The 14,482-nt window shown below is 48.4% G+C and overlaps 1 protein-coding gene across 1 annotated transcript; it reads right to left on the reverse strand.

Moving 5' to 3' along the window:
- Nucleotides 1-2,722: 2,722 nt before the first annotated feature.
- Nucleotides 2,723-13,702, reverse strand: SLC35E4 (solute carrier family 35 member E4). The gene is made up of 3 exons (XM_054997118.1): nucleotides 13,662-13,702; nucleotides 8,118-9,547; nucleotides 2,723-6,625 (listed from the first exon to the last, which is right to left on the reverse strand). Exons 2-3 carry the CDS (start codon nucleotides 8,752-8,754, stop codon nucleotides 6,204-6,206), a joined length of 1,059 nt encoding a protein of 352 aa, XP_054853093.1. The 5' UTR covers nucleotides 8,755-9,547; nucleotides 13,662-13,702; the 3' UTR covers nucleotides 2,723-6,203.
- Nucleotides 13,703-14,482: the final 780 nt, after the last annotated feature.

Below are 14,482 nucleotides of genomic sequence, written 5' to 3' on the forward strand. Positions count from 1 at the left end.
GCCAGAGGGCGCGGGCAGCAGCGCGGGCAGCCTCGCAGCCCCCCGCACTGCCTTTCGCCTGCCCCGCGGGATAGGGGGCGGCCGGCTTGCCACGTACCCCATTGCTATTAAAAACATTGCAGCAGAGCCCAAGTGAAAAAGTCGGCATCCTGAACCTGAGAACACACATCAAAATGTTCCAGAATGTTTACAAACCCCCGCCTTCAAGTTCTTTCTGCTGGCTTTAAGAATTCAAACTGTAGCACCATGAAAAGGACACAGAGAGATAAGCAGCAACCACAGAGACTTCTATTTTCTATTAGGAAAAGCCTAGTAAGATGAGGATCTGTCCCTAAGAGAAGACCAAAGAGGAGCTGACACACCAAAGCTCAACAGAGAATGTTATGCTCAAGGCCAAGCTACAAATGACAAATGACACTTGAATGACAAGTGAAAAGACTCTCATATATTCCTTCTTCACTATGTGATAAAGTGGAGCGCAAGTGAACAGGGAGGAATACACGTGAGTCTGTTCACTTGTCGTTCAGGTGTCATTCATCACTTGTAGCTTGCCTCTCAGATTGTCAGTTCTATACAGTCAACTTCCCCATGAGGTGGATATCCAACAGATGAAGTGTTCACCCACTATGGAGATGCTGCACATCAGTTCAATCCCCACCCCCACCCACAGGGATTCTGAGCTTTTAACAGTTTTAACAAACTTGCAGGATTTCCCTGACTCTGCAAGGCTTTTCCTGTTGATTTTCTGCCTCAGCTCTAGCATTAAAGGCAATAGGGGCCTTGGCAGAGGGGGAATGGGAGCAGGCAGAGAATGGAATGTTCCCTGTGCAATGAGAAGGTCAGCTCCTGCAACATCCTATCAGCAGTGGAGTGTAATCTTGCTAAACAGGAGGCCAAGAAAGGGAATACAAAAATTTAAGCAAAATTGCTTCCTTGTATGGATCTCTATTGAGGGACTAGTAGAGGCAGATCTGGCTCACTGTATGCCTTGGTCCATTAAAAACTGAAAAGCAAACAAGCCTATAACTACCACTACATGGAGAGCTTCTACTGTTTGCAGGCAGCAGGCTTATCTGCTTTTAACACTGGGGGACTAAAGAGCAGTCCTTGGATCTAGGAAACTGGGTTCCCCTCCATCCTGAATTCACCTTGAATTTTGGACTAATGGGGTTGCCCACTGCCTGGAGAAAAAATGTCCCATCCCTTTAATAGGGGTTTAATGTGTGGAAATGAGCAGCTAAAGATTTCATGGCATGCAAGCAAATAATATTACCAGCAGATAAATAACATCCCATTAACCCTTTATCAAAGGGACAGGTTTTCTCCAACTGGTTGGCAATCCTAGTCCAGGGCAAGTCACCCAGCTTCATTCCGTGTATGGAAAACAATAATCAACGCCTGCCTGCAGCCAGTGGTCAGAACTCTGACTCACAAACTTGTAAGAAAACTGGCAAAACCAGTTTAAAAGCAGTTAAATGGAATATCTTCCTCATGCACATACCTATCTGACATTCTTGGCATTAGGTGTGGTCACATTTATTCCACAAATAGCAAATCTGCATCGCACCCCCCCCCCACAACCATCCATATGCAGTAACTTATTTGGAAGAAATATCATGCACTAGAGGACAGCCTGTTTCTTGTTCACTATTATCTATCTAGGATTGCCAAGTGCCCTGGCCTGGTCTGCTGCTGAGCCTTTATCAGCCCGATGGAAGCTTTTCTTTGCATGGGGACAAGACACCTGGTCATGTGATGCCATTGCTAAAGGCACGGGAGCAAGGGCCAGTAAACAAACTGGTAACCACCACAGCACTGTGCAAAATGGATTGCCAGTGTGTTGCAGTAGTAAGAGTGTCGGACTAAGACCTGGGAGAACCGGATCTGAATGCTTCCTCTGCCATAGAAGCTCACTGACCTTGGGCCAGTCTCTCCTTCTCAGCCTAACTTACTTCACAGGGTCGTTGTAGTGAGAACAAAATAAGAGGGGGGGAATTTACGCTACTTTGGGTTCTCACTGGAGAGAGAAGCAGGGTGTAAACAAACATTTTTAACTGTTGTTGCTCCTGTGTCTTCATTTGAAACCTGACATATAAAAACAAAGGACATTTTTTTCTGGCATGGAGTGAGAATTCTGGGAAATGCTTTGCCTGCTGTCGTGTGGCTGTGAAAGGCACAGGGGCGAGGCCTGTTAGATTGAAAAATGGCAAGCCGTACTTGGGAGTGGAATCTTGCTTCCCCAAGGTTCTGTTTCAATTTCACAGAGGTAATTGTTGCACTAGCTGATAAGAGATGCTTTTCTGAAAAAACAAAACAGCAACACCAAATTCACTCAGGACAAAAATATGAAAGAGGAAGAACATACTGTGTTTTCTTCCATATATGATTATAAGGCATAAGCTACGGAGGCTGTGGTTGAGTTTCAATCCAGTCCACTGGAAACTCGTGGGTGGCCCTGCCTGCTATCGGGTGCCATAGCAACAGACTGTGACGGGCAAGGAAAACAAAGCCAGCCAGCCAGCCTACTTTGGCAATGTGTACAGGCTACAGGCAAAAACCACTGGGAACGCAAAGCAATTTCCTTTACTAAAACAGCTGCTTCTTGAGATAGTCAACCCCCCCTTCCCTTTGTGAAGGATCAGGGAGGGGGGGGCTGGTGCTTTTCTGCCCTCTCACTGCCATCCCTCCCTCAGTGAGGTCATCCAAGTACACAAGACTCAAGTAAGACAAAAATAGAGCTTTATTTGAAGGGCAAACGCAACCGGAGATGCTGGCCTGGCCTCATTTGTGCACTTGTGATGCCAGGAGCGGCGGGTTGGGTATCACCACCATCACAAATGGCACGATACATATTATTTTTAAAAGACGGGGGTAGATACAATACATGTTATTTACAAAAGAAGGGGGCAGAAAAGAGTAGCATTTATGATTTAAGAAACAGGATACATTCCCAGAAGAGTCCAGCCTTGCATGTGTGAAAACTGCACCAAACCATATGCACTGACAGGGATTTTGATGCCTCAGTTCCTCCATTTCTTCAATAGCGGCTATCATGCCTTTGGGGCAAGCTGGGATTAAAGTATCCAGTTCCCCAAGGCCTGCTTGCTGCTACTCTAGAAATCTAGCAACTGACCCTGACCAGAGGGCTAAATTCCCATACAAGTGCTTTAGGGAAGAGGAGACATAGTCACGCCCATTCTAGAACCATCCAAAAATCAACACTACAGTAAAAAATGGATACCAAAGAACCACCAATGCTGAATTCCTCAGCATAGCTGGGTTTCTGATCTTCCACAAGCCACTCTTACTGTTTTGGTCAACCACTATCCCTTTATCCAGCAGAGATGCTGTGGCTCCCACAGGCTGTGGCCGGTTATGGGCAACAAAGTGAGAGACTGACAGGTGTGCCCTTCCCCTGTTCTTATTTCAATGAGGCTTGCACAGGAGAACTACCTTGTGGATCAGGCCACATGTTAATTGTTGAGATAGTGTGCTGTTTTATTTTTCCCTTCCGTCATAACAATGTCCCAGCCCTCCGCCCCCTACCCTGCATGTTAATAGAAAACAATGGGTTAAAATACTGGCAATATTTGTCCCTAAATGTAGCTATCCCTGTTGAATGTTAGTGGCCGGCCATACAACAGTGAACAGCTCTTAATTTTAAAGGAGAGTGGCATGGCTGGATCAGTTCATTCATTAGGTATTTCCTTAAAGCCAAGAAAAGAAATGCACCTGACCCCACCAACACTGTCTGAAAGCTATATGAGCAAATACCCCCCCACACACTAAAACACATGAACAAATGCCCACACAGCATGTCAGGTAGGCATTTGACCATATAATAACAATGAGCCAATATTGGTACAGTCTCCAAATACGTTTGGGGGAAATGTAATGAATGGTGTGAAATGACCTGGAGCCAAAAGGGGGAAATGAGAAGACAGCTTAAAAATGGTATTCTACACTTGCAGATAAATTGTATGGCACAGCAGGGGTTTTTTTCCTGGGAAAAGAGGTGGTGGAACTCAGGACCGCACAATGATGTCACTTTAGGTCAGCTGGAACAAGGGCGGAGTTTTTTAAAGTTTAAATTGCCCTTGGCGAAAATGGTCACATGGCCAGTGGCCCCACCCCGATCTCCAGACAGAGAGATCAGGGGGCGGGGCCACCTGCAATGTGATCATTTTCAAGAGGTACCAGAACTCCGTTCCACCGCGTTCCTGCTGAAAAAAAACCCCTCTGGCACAGTATTACCTTTCAAACTGCAGGTGGGGAGGAAGGTGGTATGCATTTGAATTCTCTCCTATGTTTGTGTGGAGTACCTCCTTGCATGTAGAATCTGGCATGTCAGGAAAAAGGCTAGAAGCCATTCCGACATGCTAGCTTTCCATGATTTTTCTTAAAAGTCAGCAGAATTCAAACATGTGCTCCACCATCGACAGCATGAAATGGCACAAGCCAAAGAATTCTGTGTCGTTTGATTTCCCTGCATGTGCAGATCAGCCCATACAACTTCAGAATGGGTGGTGTCCCTGCCATATACATATGCGCACACACACGGATATTCGTTCACCCTTTCGACAATAATATTGACTACATTCCACCACACTAGTGGGTTGTAAGGGTGCCCTTTGAAAGAGGCAGTCAACAGTCTCTGGAGACATATCCACTCATAATGCTTTCACTTGGGCCCCGAAGTCTCCATCCACGCAATAAGCACACAAAGACAAGTATCTTAACACATTCCATTCTGGAGAGGAAACAAAAAGTGGAAGTGCGTTCAAAAACTGCACACAAAATCATAAAAGCACCCACAATCACACAGCCCACAGGGCTGCTGTGCTCTGTCCAGCAGAGTGAAGAAGTGAAGCAATACCCCGCCCAAGGTGGCTAGAGGCATATGCCATCCATCCAAGGACTGCAAGGGATTTGTATGCATGCACATGTGGGTGCACACAAAGACATCTAATTTCCTCTGCCCAGCAGAGGTCAAACACAGAGACATATTGCACTAGACTCCCCACCTGGCAGTTATTGGCAGCAGTGAGCAGAAAAAGAGCCCCCTGAGCAGGTCCAATCTTTCATATACCTGGGCATGCTCCTGTACAGCTGTTTCTCCACACAGCTGGTTCAGTGCTTTAAATGGGATGGCCAGGAAGCAGCACCCAAGGAAAAGAACACTATAACCCCTGTTCGCCAACACCATGATTTCTTCAAGCTGCGGCATGAGCTGGTGGAGAATGAAACCAGGACTGGTACAGGGGCCATGTGGCTTGCAGGGATCCAAAGGTACACATCAGCACCTCTGACTCCTGACATTTAATTCCCCACCAACAAAACCCTGTTGCTGTAGTCTTAAGTGTAGTAGCTAACCTTATGTCAAAGACCCCTCTAGAGAGCAGCAAGAAAGGGCACCGCTGCACACAGATGAATTTTGTGCCTTTGGATGCTGCCTTTCCCTGAGAAGAGCATTTTGGCCAAAACATCTAAGTAAAACCCTCCCCTTCCCCAGTTTCTTTTCTATAATACAAATGTCTTTTCTAAACATTTAGCCCTGAACAGCAACAGAGGGAGAAGGTGGGTATCTCTATTGTTCCCAACTCTTTTCCCAGGGGCAATATGCTGTGTGAAGAAAAAAGGCTCTCTGCATACAGCAAACTAGCATGCCGAGTAGTATAGGCTCTAACTCTCCTCCCTGACCAGCTAGTTTTCCATAGGCAGGGAGGATTTTTTTTTAATGCAGGAGAGCATTCAAACATGCTGCCCTTAAACTGCAATAGACAGAGGAGGCATTTACCCAGAGCCCTCTTGCCCAGTGCAATGGTGCAGGGCAACTTGGGGGTTAATTATTTGGGGAGGCTAAATCCTCCCAAAACTCTTCTAGCCACTAATCAACACTGTCTTCTCTCCTGCAGGCTGCAAGAGTTGCTGGCTACATGGTACTTGGCAGATGACAGACCTGTGTGCTTGCATGGTACTCAGGCTGGATTTAATAGTAATGCTGGCTGAGGGAAAAGAACTCATCTGGGGACTCTGCCCTGGCACAACGCCTCATTTAAACTGGGACACTACCTGTGCAAAGGCAACTACGCGTGCCCTATTTAAAGGGGATGCAATGTGAGTGCAAAGCCCTATGGGAGAGTGCTTTTGCCTCCCATTTAAATCACAGTTCCAGCCACCTCTTAGGCCTGACAAGTCTCCGTTTATTCTTCCTTGGCTCGCCTGCAGAACGAGCGCCAGCAGGTGGCTATGCGGTCACAGTGATGGTACATGAAGACCCCCGAGAGGGTGAGAGCGATGCCGGTGTAGCCAAGCAAGGTCAGGCGGCTCCCAAAGAGCATGTGAGAGAGCAGCAAGTTCCCCACAATGTTGAAGTTCCCAAGGATGTGGATGGTGAGAGCCGAAGTCAGAGAGATGACACAGAAGCTGGCCAGGTTGTAGAGCACTGAGCCGAGGCAGCTGAGCAGGATGCAGAGCCAGAGGCTGCTGCTGGATGCCAGCGTGCCATCCCAGGAGGGACCAACTTCCAGTAAGAGGGCTGCTGTGAAGAGGATATAGAAGCTGGGCAAAGAGGTCAGGCACAGCAGAGTCGGAGAATCCATCCGCTCCTCCTGCAGCAAAGTACCTGAAGGTGAGAACGGGAGAGTGTAGCGATTAGAGCGTTGGCCTAGGACTGGGACACCTGGGTACGAATCCCAACTTATCCCTGAAACTCACTGGGCAAGGCAGGCAGTCTTTCTCACACACCCTTCCCTGTCCTAAGATACCTTGCAGGGTTGTTGTGAGAATAACATGGAGGGGGAGTAAGCCTTGAATGCTACCATGAACTTTTTGGAGAAATTGGGGAGTGGGGGGAGATCAAAGAATGCCAGAGTGCAGTCCTGAGGATGCAAATGAGGATATGTCCTGACAAAACCAGCTCACATTTAGCCTGGAACAGGATGGGAGCAAGAAAGCCATTTCTCACAGGGCACACAGCAGTCTGATCCCACTACAGCAGAGACCAGCACAGGCCTCTTGTCTTAGAGTCTCTCTATACGAAATGCCTCGGGGCATGTTTGTCACCTGTAGGGAGACGCAGGGGGAGATCACTCTTCAGAGGGTTTGTTAATTTCATCTTCACCGCCCTGAAGGCTCTGTCAATTTCACCTTTCCAGTCTAAAACTGGGATCACAACCAGAGGGCAGCAAGGAATTGAAATGGGCTGGAGCTGCCTTCCAGAGCCAGACTTGGACTTGGAGAGGTTATAATGGGCTGAAGTTTCCCTTCTGTCATTTCACACAGCTCCAGTGTATAGCAAAGCCTTTGCCCTGCCGCCGATTCTATCTTTTAAAACTACTCTTCCCGGCTGCCATTGCATCTCCCGACACATGGCTTCTACACACACTTTAAAAATCATGATAAACTGAGCATATTCCATTGCCAAGACAATAACTGGGCACTGAACGAAGCGTTTCCCCAGGCAAAGATGCAGGATTTTCCAAGAATCCTTGCCCTTCCTTCTACTTCAACATAAGACTAAAAGGAAAGATCCATCTATTGGCACTGCAGAAATACAAGATGGGAAATAAAAATGGGCTGCTCACCCTTTGGGATGAAATGTTAGAATTCTGCTCTTACAAGACCTCAAACCTGCATAACCTATGGGCTGGATCAACCAGCTTTTCCACTGATGACAAAGAGCGGAAGGGGTTCTATTTGACAACCTACAAGGTTATGCCGTAGATCATGGGACCTGGACAGACAAAAGGCATATGGGATGGAGGAAGCTGTATTAAGAAGGGAGAACTGAATGGGAAAATCTGGCTGAATCTAACCCTATGCACATTAAGCAAACTTGCATAGTTTCTCTTTGCATAATTAGCATTTGTTATGTGCATAATTTATTCAAATTTTGCTAGTTATCGGCAAGGACCTTCAGTGGGCACAGAAGCCCCATCCTTGTAATCGCACACCTCTGGTCTCCGAGATGTCATCAGGCCGTGCCACATTCTTTCAACCCTATTTAATCATAAGGACTAGAAACTTGTTCTCTTTTTAAACAATGAAAGCAGAGATTCTGCACACACCATGCTCCAGCAGATTCACAGCACACACAAGGCCCCCCAATCACTTACTCTGCTGTATGGATTTCAGCCCACGGAGGAAAGTAGCAGCAAAGAGGAAGCAGCATCCAGCCTGATCGAACTGCACCTCTCCGATGATGCTCAAGGAGGCACCCAAGCAAATGGGCCCCATGGCTGCATACTGTAGTGGGTGGTGGTGTTTCCCCAGCAGCACCTTGGAGAGGGTCAGCGTGAAGAGTGGCGTGGTGGTATATACCATCTGAGCAAAGTCCAACTGGACGTAGTTGAGACCCAAGTTCCCAAAAGCCACGCTGGCACAGAAAGTTAAGCTCAGCAGGAAAACCCGGACCTTGGCCTCAGGGCCGAGGGTGGGGTTGCCAGTCCCCCCAGCCCGGAGCTTGGCCAAGGGTCTGCCCACCACCACAGCTGTCAGCATGTGCAAGGACGACAGCAGCACAGGGTACCGGAAATTGTGGACGGCAAAGATCCACTTGTTGAGGCTGGACATGGTGGTGCCAGTGGCCAGCCAGACAAACACAGTGGCCACGAGGGGAAGAGCATGCAGAGATGGAGGAGACAGCCTCTGCCTGCCATGCTGCCCTGGATCCGGCTTCCAAGGAGAGAGCGGCCACGCTCCATCAGCAGAGTTCATTCCTGCTTCATTTCTCCTCTGAGAGGGCAGGCACATCAGGGATGGCAGCCTCGCGCAAATGGGATCGAGTCCCTTTTCCAAGCAGCTGTGAGGCTGGAGGCATCCAAAACGAGGTTCACCTTCGATCTATTCCATTCCCACTGCAGCAACAGGCTCTTGATCCTCAGCTGACTCCCTCTTGGCAGAGTTTGGTGCCCACAGAGTGATTTCTCCTCCTGTATCTTTTCCAACAGTCACTCCCAGTGACTCACCAGGATAAAGTTTCCAGCTCTGGCCTGGTGAAGATACCTGGCTTGCTTGGAAATTTCTCCGTAGGATCTGGAACTGAAGGAGAAGAAAGGGAAAGGAGCTAGAACTGGGGTGAAGTCTGCTTCCGATGGAAGGAAAGTGGTCATCTCCACCCCCAATATCCTCCGTATTAGTGCTGGTGAGAGAGCTCTCCAGCAGCCTCTTGGTATGCGATGTGTCCAAGGCAACTCTGCTGAACCGGTTAGATGACCAAAGAGTCTGCAATTAACACCCAGCAAAGCTCTTCTGCTTTCATCCCCAGCCTGTCCTCCTTATACGCTGCCCAGCTCCAGGACTGACTGAGCTGGATCCGTCGCAGCTGCTGCCGGCTGCCTTGTGCCAGGCCATGTGCAAACAGATTCCAGGCAGAGAGGAGCAAGCGGAAAGTCTGATGGTTCTGTGGTTGGTGAAATGCTCCTCCTCTGGTGTAACCAGGGACTGCGGCAGCAGCTGATGAGATGGTGTGTCCTTAAAGTGAATGAAGCCAGGCAGCCCGGGTGCTCCGTGGGCCCGCCCAGGGCGACTCATCAGTCGCTTTCTCCTGTGGGAGGAAGAAGGGCAGAGTGAGACAGGAAAGAAATACTCACCGAAGAAGGGCATCCAAAACAATCAGGCACTATGGAGACACACAAGAAGCACTGAGTGACTGTGCCAGAAGAAAAGGGCTGAGGCAAGGTTTTATTTGAGTGCCACGGTTCAGCCGACCCTCTCTTTTCAATGCCAGGGCTCAACCCTGGAAAAAATGAGGAAGATATAGATGAAGAAGCTTATTTTATTTATATTCTACATTTCTCCCTTGTGGGGACCCAAAGCTGCTTATGTTGGAATAGGAGGACTCAGTGCTGTCCCTTTCCTCAGGTTTCAGAGGGGGACAAACCAAAGAGTTAGAAAGATAGAGAGGCCATGGCACTCTGTTTACTGCTCTGACTATCCTTTGATATGTAGATTGCTATTCTCAGAATTTCCTCCTCCTGACATCCTCCCTCTCACCTCTTCCTGGCTTTGTTCCAGGCACCATCTTATTCCTCTCCTCCCTCCATCTTGGAAGCACGGATGCAGGACTTGTCCTAGCATCCATGCCCATCCTTAGACTAGATAGGAATATAGAATCTGTCCTCCTTTCCTATTGGAGTATGGAGGTCCTACAATAAAGAACTCTTATTTCCTTTCTAAGTATAAGCAAGTGTATGTTTTGTTATTTTCTCTCCTGCACACACACCAGCCAGCAGAACCCGTTCACAACCACCTATAATCACCCTCTGCTAAATGATAGACTCTGCTAATGGCCCAAACATGAAATTCTTTAGGTTTCTGGGGCCCACATATGATTTATTTATCAGCTTACCACATTATTGTCCCTTCTACAACCCTATCCCCATAACAGCCACCTTGTGTAGTGAGTTAGGCTGAGGGATTGTGTGATGAGCACAAGATCATCACTTAAGCTTCTATAGTACAGCGAACATTCAAACCTAGTTGTCTCAGGTCCTAGTCTGACACTCTAAATACTTCCCTCCACTGGCTCTCCTACATCATGCTTCTGAGCAGGTACAGAGTGCTTTCCCTTTACTACTGGGTAATGACAAAGTCCCCCTCCCCCCCAAAAAATCAAGCTTTGAAGAACGGAACTCTAGACATGCCTCGATGTCTCTTTCTCTAAATATTAAGCACTGAGGCTGGGCCAGTCAGGAAAACAGCCTAACAGGAAATAATGTGGTCTTAACAGGAAATGAGTCCCTGATGTTGTCCTTCACTTTGTGATTCATTGGGATCTCAGAAGCCGGCAAAAAAGCCGTGAGCCTAATGGCTGATCCACAGAAGCATGAGTCAGATCCCTTTCTGATCATTACTTCCCTACAAGTTGTGAAGAAAAGGGTTCCATTTAATAAATATGCACATGTAATTGAGAAAGCACACGCATTTTGTACTTGAGAAACGAGAACATGTGCCTTATACCAATGGCAAAAGCCTTCCTGAGCTAAAAGTGTGATGTAAATTCTGAAAATAAAATAAACATTTAAATCTATGCTATCCTCAGCACCACGCAGCAACCATGAGGGCAGCTGGCTCGTGCCTCTATACATTTAGTTGAGAAAAGTGACAATTTAAGCTTTCAATGAAGATGTGAATCAGCCACCAGATTCACAAAGATTTTTAACATGCAAGCAGATCCAGAAGGGAAATGACACGTATTTAATAGCTGGGATACAATTTACCTACCAGCAGGAGGAAACTTATTAAGATCAAAGGTCCATAAATTTTGTCCTTCTAGCAAAATATTTGCATGCAGGCCACACCAAGACCTAAATCCAAACATTTCATTTTTAATAACTTGATCTGTGCTTGAATCTTCCTAGTGGCTTGCAACCAAAGAGCGACCATACAGCTTCCTTTCCATTCCCATAGTGGGTAAGAGACAGAGGGCACAGCCACAAAGTGAAGTAAAATCATGCTCAGTTGTGTTAAGGCCCCTTTAACAAATCTTTCAGGCTTCTGCCCAGCAAAAACCTCAACTTTGCAATTTCGCTGTACCTCTGCTCACTGCAATTGGGCCATTGCAATGCTGGATTGGGAATAGACAGGGCTGCTGATCTTGGGCTAGTGGGAAGATGGAATCATCTCTCTAAAAAGTGGTCGTCCCATTTTAAATCTGAGACTGTGAAGACAGATGTTCATTTATGGCTTTAATGTTTGTAGCTGTTTTTACTGTATTTATTCTGCAAGTCTGTGAGAAAATAAAACCATGGTTGGTCAGAGCTGTTCAGCAGGTATCAGTACAAAACTCTGTTGAAGTTAGATGTGGCTAAGAATTGGTTCTCATTTTGCATGCGGATCTTTTGGTTTCTGAACACTTGATTACGGTACACTTGGTTCGCTCGTGCACATTTGCCACTGGTGACAGCACCACTAAATGACAACTTGTATGTGTCTACCTAACCTACAATATTTTGTCTCTGACTTTTGCTCAAGGGCTCAGACCAGCATACATGTTTTTTGCCTTTTCTGTTTTATCCTAAGAACAACCCTTTGAAGTAGGTTATGCTGCAAGAGAATGACAGCCCCAAGATCACCAGTGAAGTTTCATGACAGAGTGGGAATCTGACCCAGGGTCTCCTCAGTCCTATTTTTAACCACTGCACTCCATCCACTCACTCTCAAATGTGAGAATGGGACCATAAAAGACAGCCTCAAATCACCTCTAACCCAACTGCTGAGGTTCAGGGCTTACAGCAGGGCCCACTTCAAGAGAGCAGCTCAGAACGAGGGAGGGGAGGGGGGCCCTGGCAAAGCCCCCTGGCCCTATTTGCCTGGGGCCCACCAAAAACCTTGAACTGGTCTAAGAGAATACCTTCCAGATTGCACATTCACATTTGCACTGTTGGATGACATGCAGTTGTCATCTAGTGTACAAAAATCCAGTGTGGTATATGCATGTGTGAACCAGATCCTGACAGTTCAATATGGCAGACTCGCTTTATCAAACAGTACAATTAAGTTGATTTTGTATGATCGCTGTTGTCTTTGGCAGCTCATTCACAAGAGCAAGTTGTTACCTGATGAGCACGTATGTCTGAACCAGCAGCCTACAACAGCTCATATTTGTTTTATTCAGTCCTCTTGGTTTTTAGAGTCCTGACCTGCTCATCTAACAGAGCCCTATCATACCACATATCCCTTCTCTACAAAATGTCCTATAAACAAACACCCATATAAAACTCTGTACACAGCACAACACTTGTATAATGGAAGGATCCTAGACTCACCTCCTGAAGTCCCAGCCTTACATAGGTATGAAGTTGCCTGATATAGAGTCAGACCACAGAGCCCAGCACCAACTATTCCGACAGCATCAGCTCTCCAAGATCTCAAGCAGAGAGAGGCCTTTGCCAGCCTTGCTACCAAAAGTCTTCCCAACCAGAGATACCAGGGCCTGAACTTCATGCATTGAGCTAAGCCTTTCCTATGCACTTAATGGTCCATTTCCAATATATGGCTTACCACCCTTTGGCAACCTAAGAGATGGGGGAGGAACCTTCCAAATGTCAATCAGAACCAGGTTTTCAGCCCAGCCCATCCTAGAGTGATGGTGGTATTTAGGTACCTTCCTAGGAGATGAAGGGGATTTCAGATGGATAGAAAAGTTTACACTTCAGTGCAGGAAGGCGCATGAAATGTACTTGTGAATAACCAGATCTACGTGCACCTGAAATTGGGAACTCGCTGCCCACAGCAACTTCTCAGCACCAGCACCTCCCATCCAAGGCCTTTGACACAACCAAGCGCTCCAGCTGTTCCTAGACTGTACCACTTCAGGTTGCAGGTGGAAGTGAAGACGGCTGAATACCCAGGGTCAGGGGGGAAACTCCCTGCACATTAAAAAAAACAGCTGATCAAGACCGAACCTTCCCTTCGATTCTCTATTATTTTTAAAATGGGCAGGGACTCTGATTTTTTAAATTCGACTGGAAATATCCCTCTCCCCCGGCGGCCGAAAGTGGTCCAGACCAGGAGAAGCCGGGCTGATTTTATAAAACAGGGTGAAAATGCACGCGCGCGAGGCTGCTGGTGCGCGGGGTTTTTTAGGGTGCGGGGGAGCGAAACTCGCGCTCAAGCCCGCCAGGCCGGGGATGCGGCGGCGTCAAGGTGACCCCTACCTTCACAAGCGGGGAAGGGCGATGCTCCATCTGGAAGGCCGGCTTCGCGCTGCTGCCTAGAGATTCACAGCCGAGGGCTGTCCCGCTAGCGCAGGCGTGACTCCGCGGGAGCCGGGGCCAGCCGGAACGCAAAGCTCGCGGGTACCGGCCGCTTTCGGCTTCCCTGCATTGCCAACGGGCGGGCATCCGCAAGCCCCTTTCTCCAGCCCTGCCCGACGGCGTCGCCCTCGAAGCCGCCTCCGAACCCCTCTGTGCAGTATCCGAAATGGGGACGACAAAGAACCGAGCGGCGATGGCTTTGCAGCCTTCCAGAATGAAACCGGGAGGGGGGGAAGCCAGAGCCGAACCGGAGCCGCCGGCCAAGGCTGTCCCGCTGGCGCCCCCTCCCGTCCTCCTCGGAGATCGCGCCGCCTCGGAGGAGCGGCTCTGGGGCAGCGGCGTCCCGTGGTGCCCGGCTGCAAAAACAAGCCGCGGGCGCAGCAATGCGCAAAACTGCCCGCTCTTCGCCGGTGCGCGCCCGTGACGCAGCGGCGCCTGAGCGCTGCTCTCGAGGCTTCCGGTGGGAAGCCGCAGTTTCAAAAAAAAAGCCAAAGATCTGTTTTCTCTTCTCTAAACCTTTGCGTGGCTTTTGCCCGTGACTGCAGCGGCGGCAGCAGGGCCCCTCCCCCCATTTTATTCTAGGATTGCCATCAACGGACCAAGCAGGACCACCCGGGTGCAGCCCTACCCCTGTAGCCGCAAGAGCACCTGGAGGCGCAGAAAGCAGGTGAAACGTGGAGGTCAGCCTATGACGAGAGGCCCAGGCGCCAACTGGATGTGGG

This window comes from Eublepharis macularius, chromosome 13, assembly GCF_028583425.1.
Source record: "Eublepharis macularius isolate TG4126 chromosome 13, MPM_Emac_v1.0, whole genome shotgun sequence".
NCBI classification, from domain to species: domain Eukaryota; kingdom Metazoa; phylum Chordata; class Lepidosauria; order Squamata; family Eublepharidae; genus Eublepharis; species Eublepharis macularius.

Excerpts from the sequence above, each read along its gene's own strand:
- SLC35E4 (XM_054997118.1), bottom strand. The coding sequence starts at position 8,754 with ATGTGCCTGCCCTCTCAGAGGAGAAATGAAGCAGGAATGAACTCTGCT. Across the intron at positions 6,626-8,117 it reads GCTGAAATCCATACAGCAGA|GTACTTTGCTGCAGGAGGAG; the intron begins GTAAGTGATTGG and ends TCTCACCTTCAG.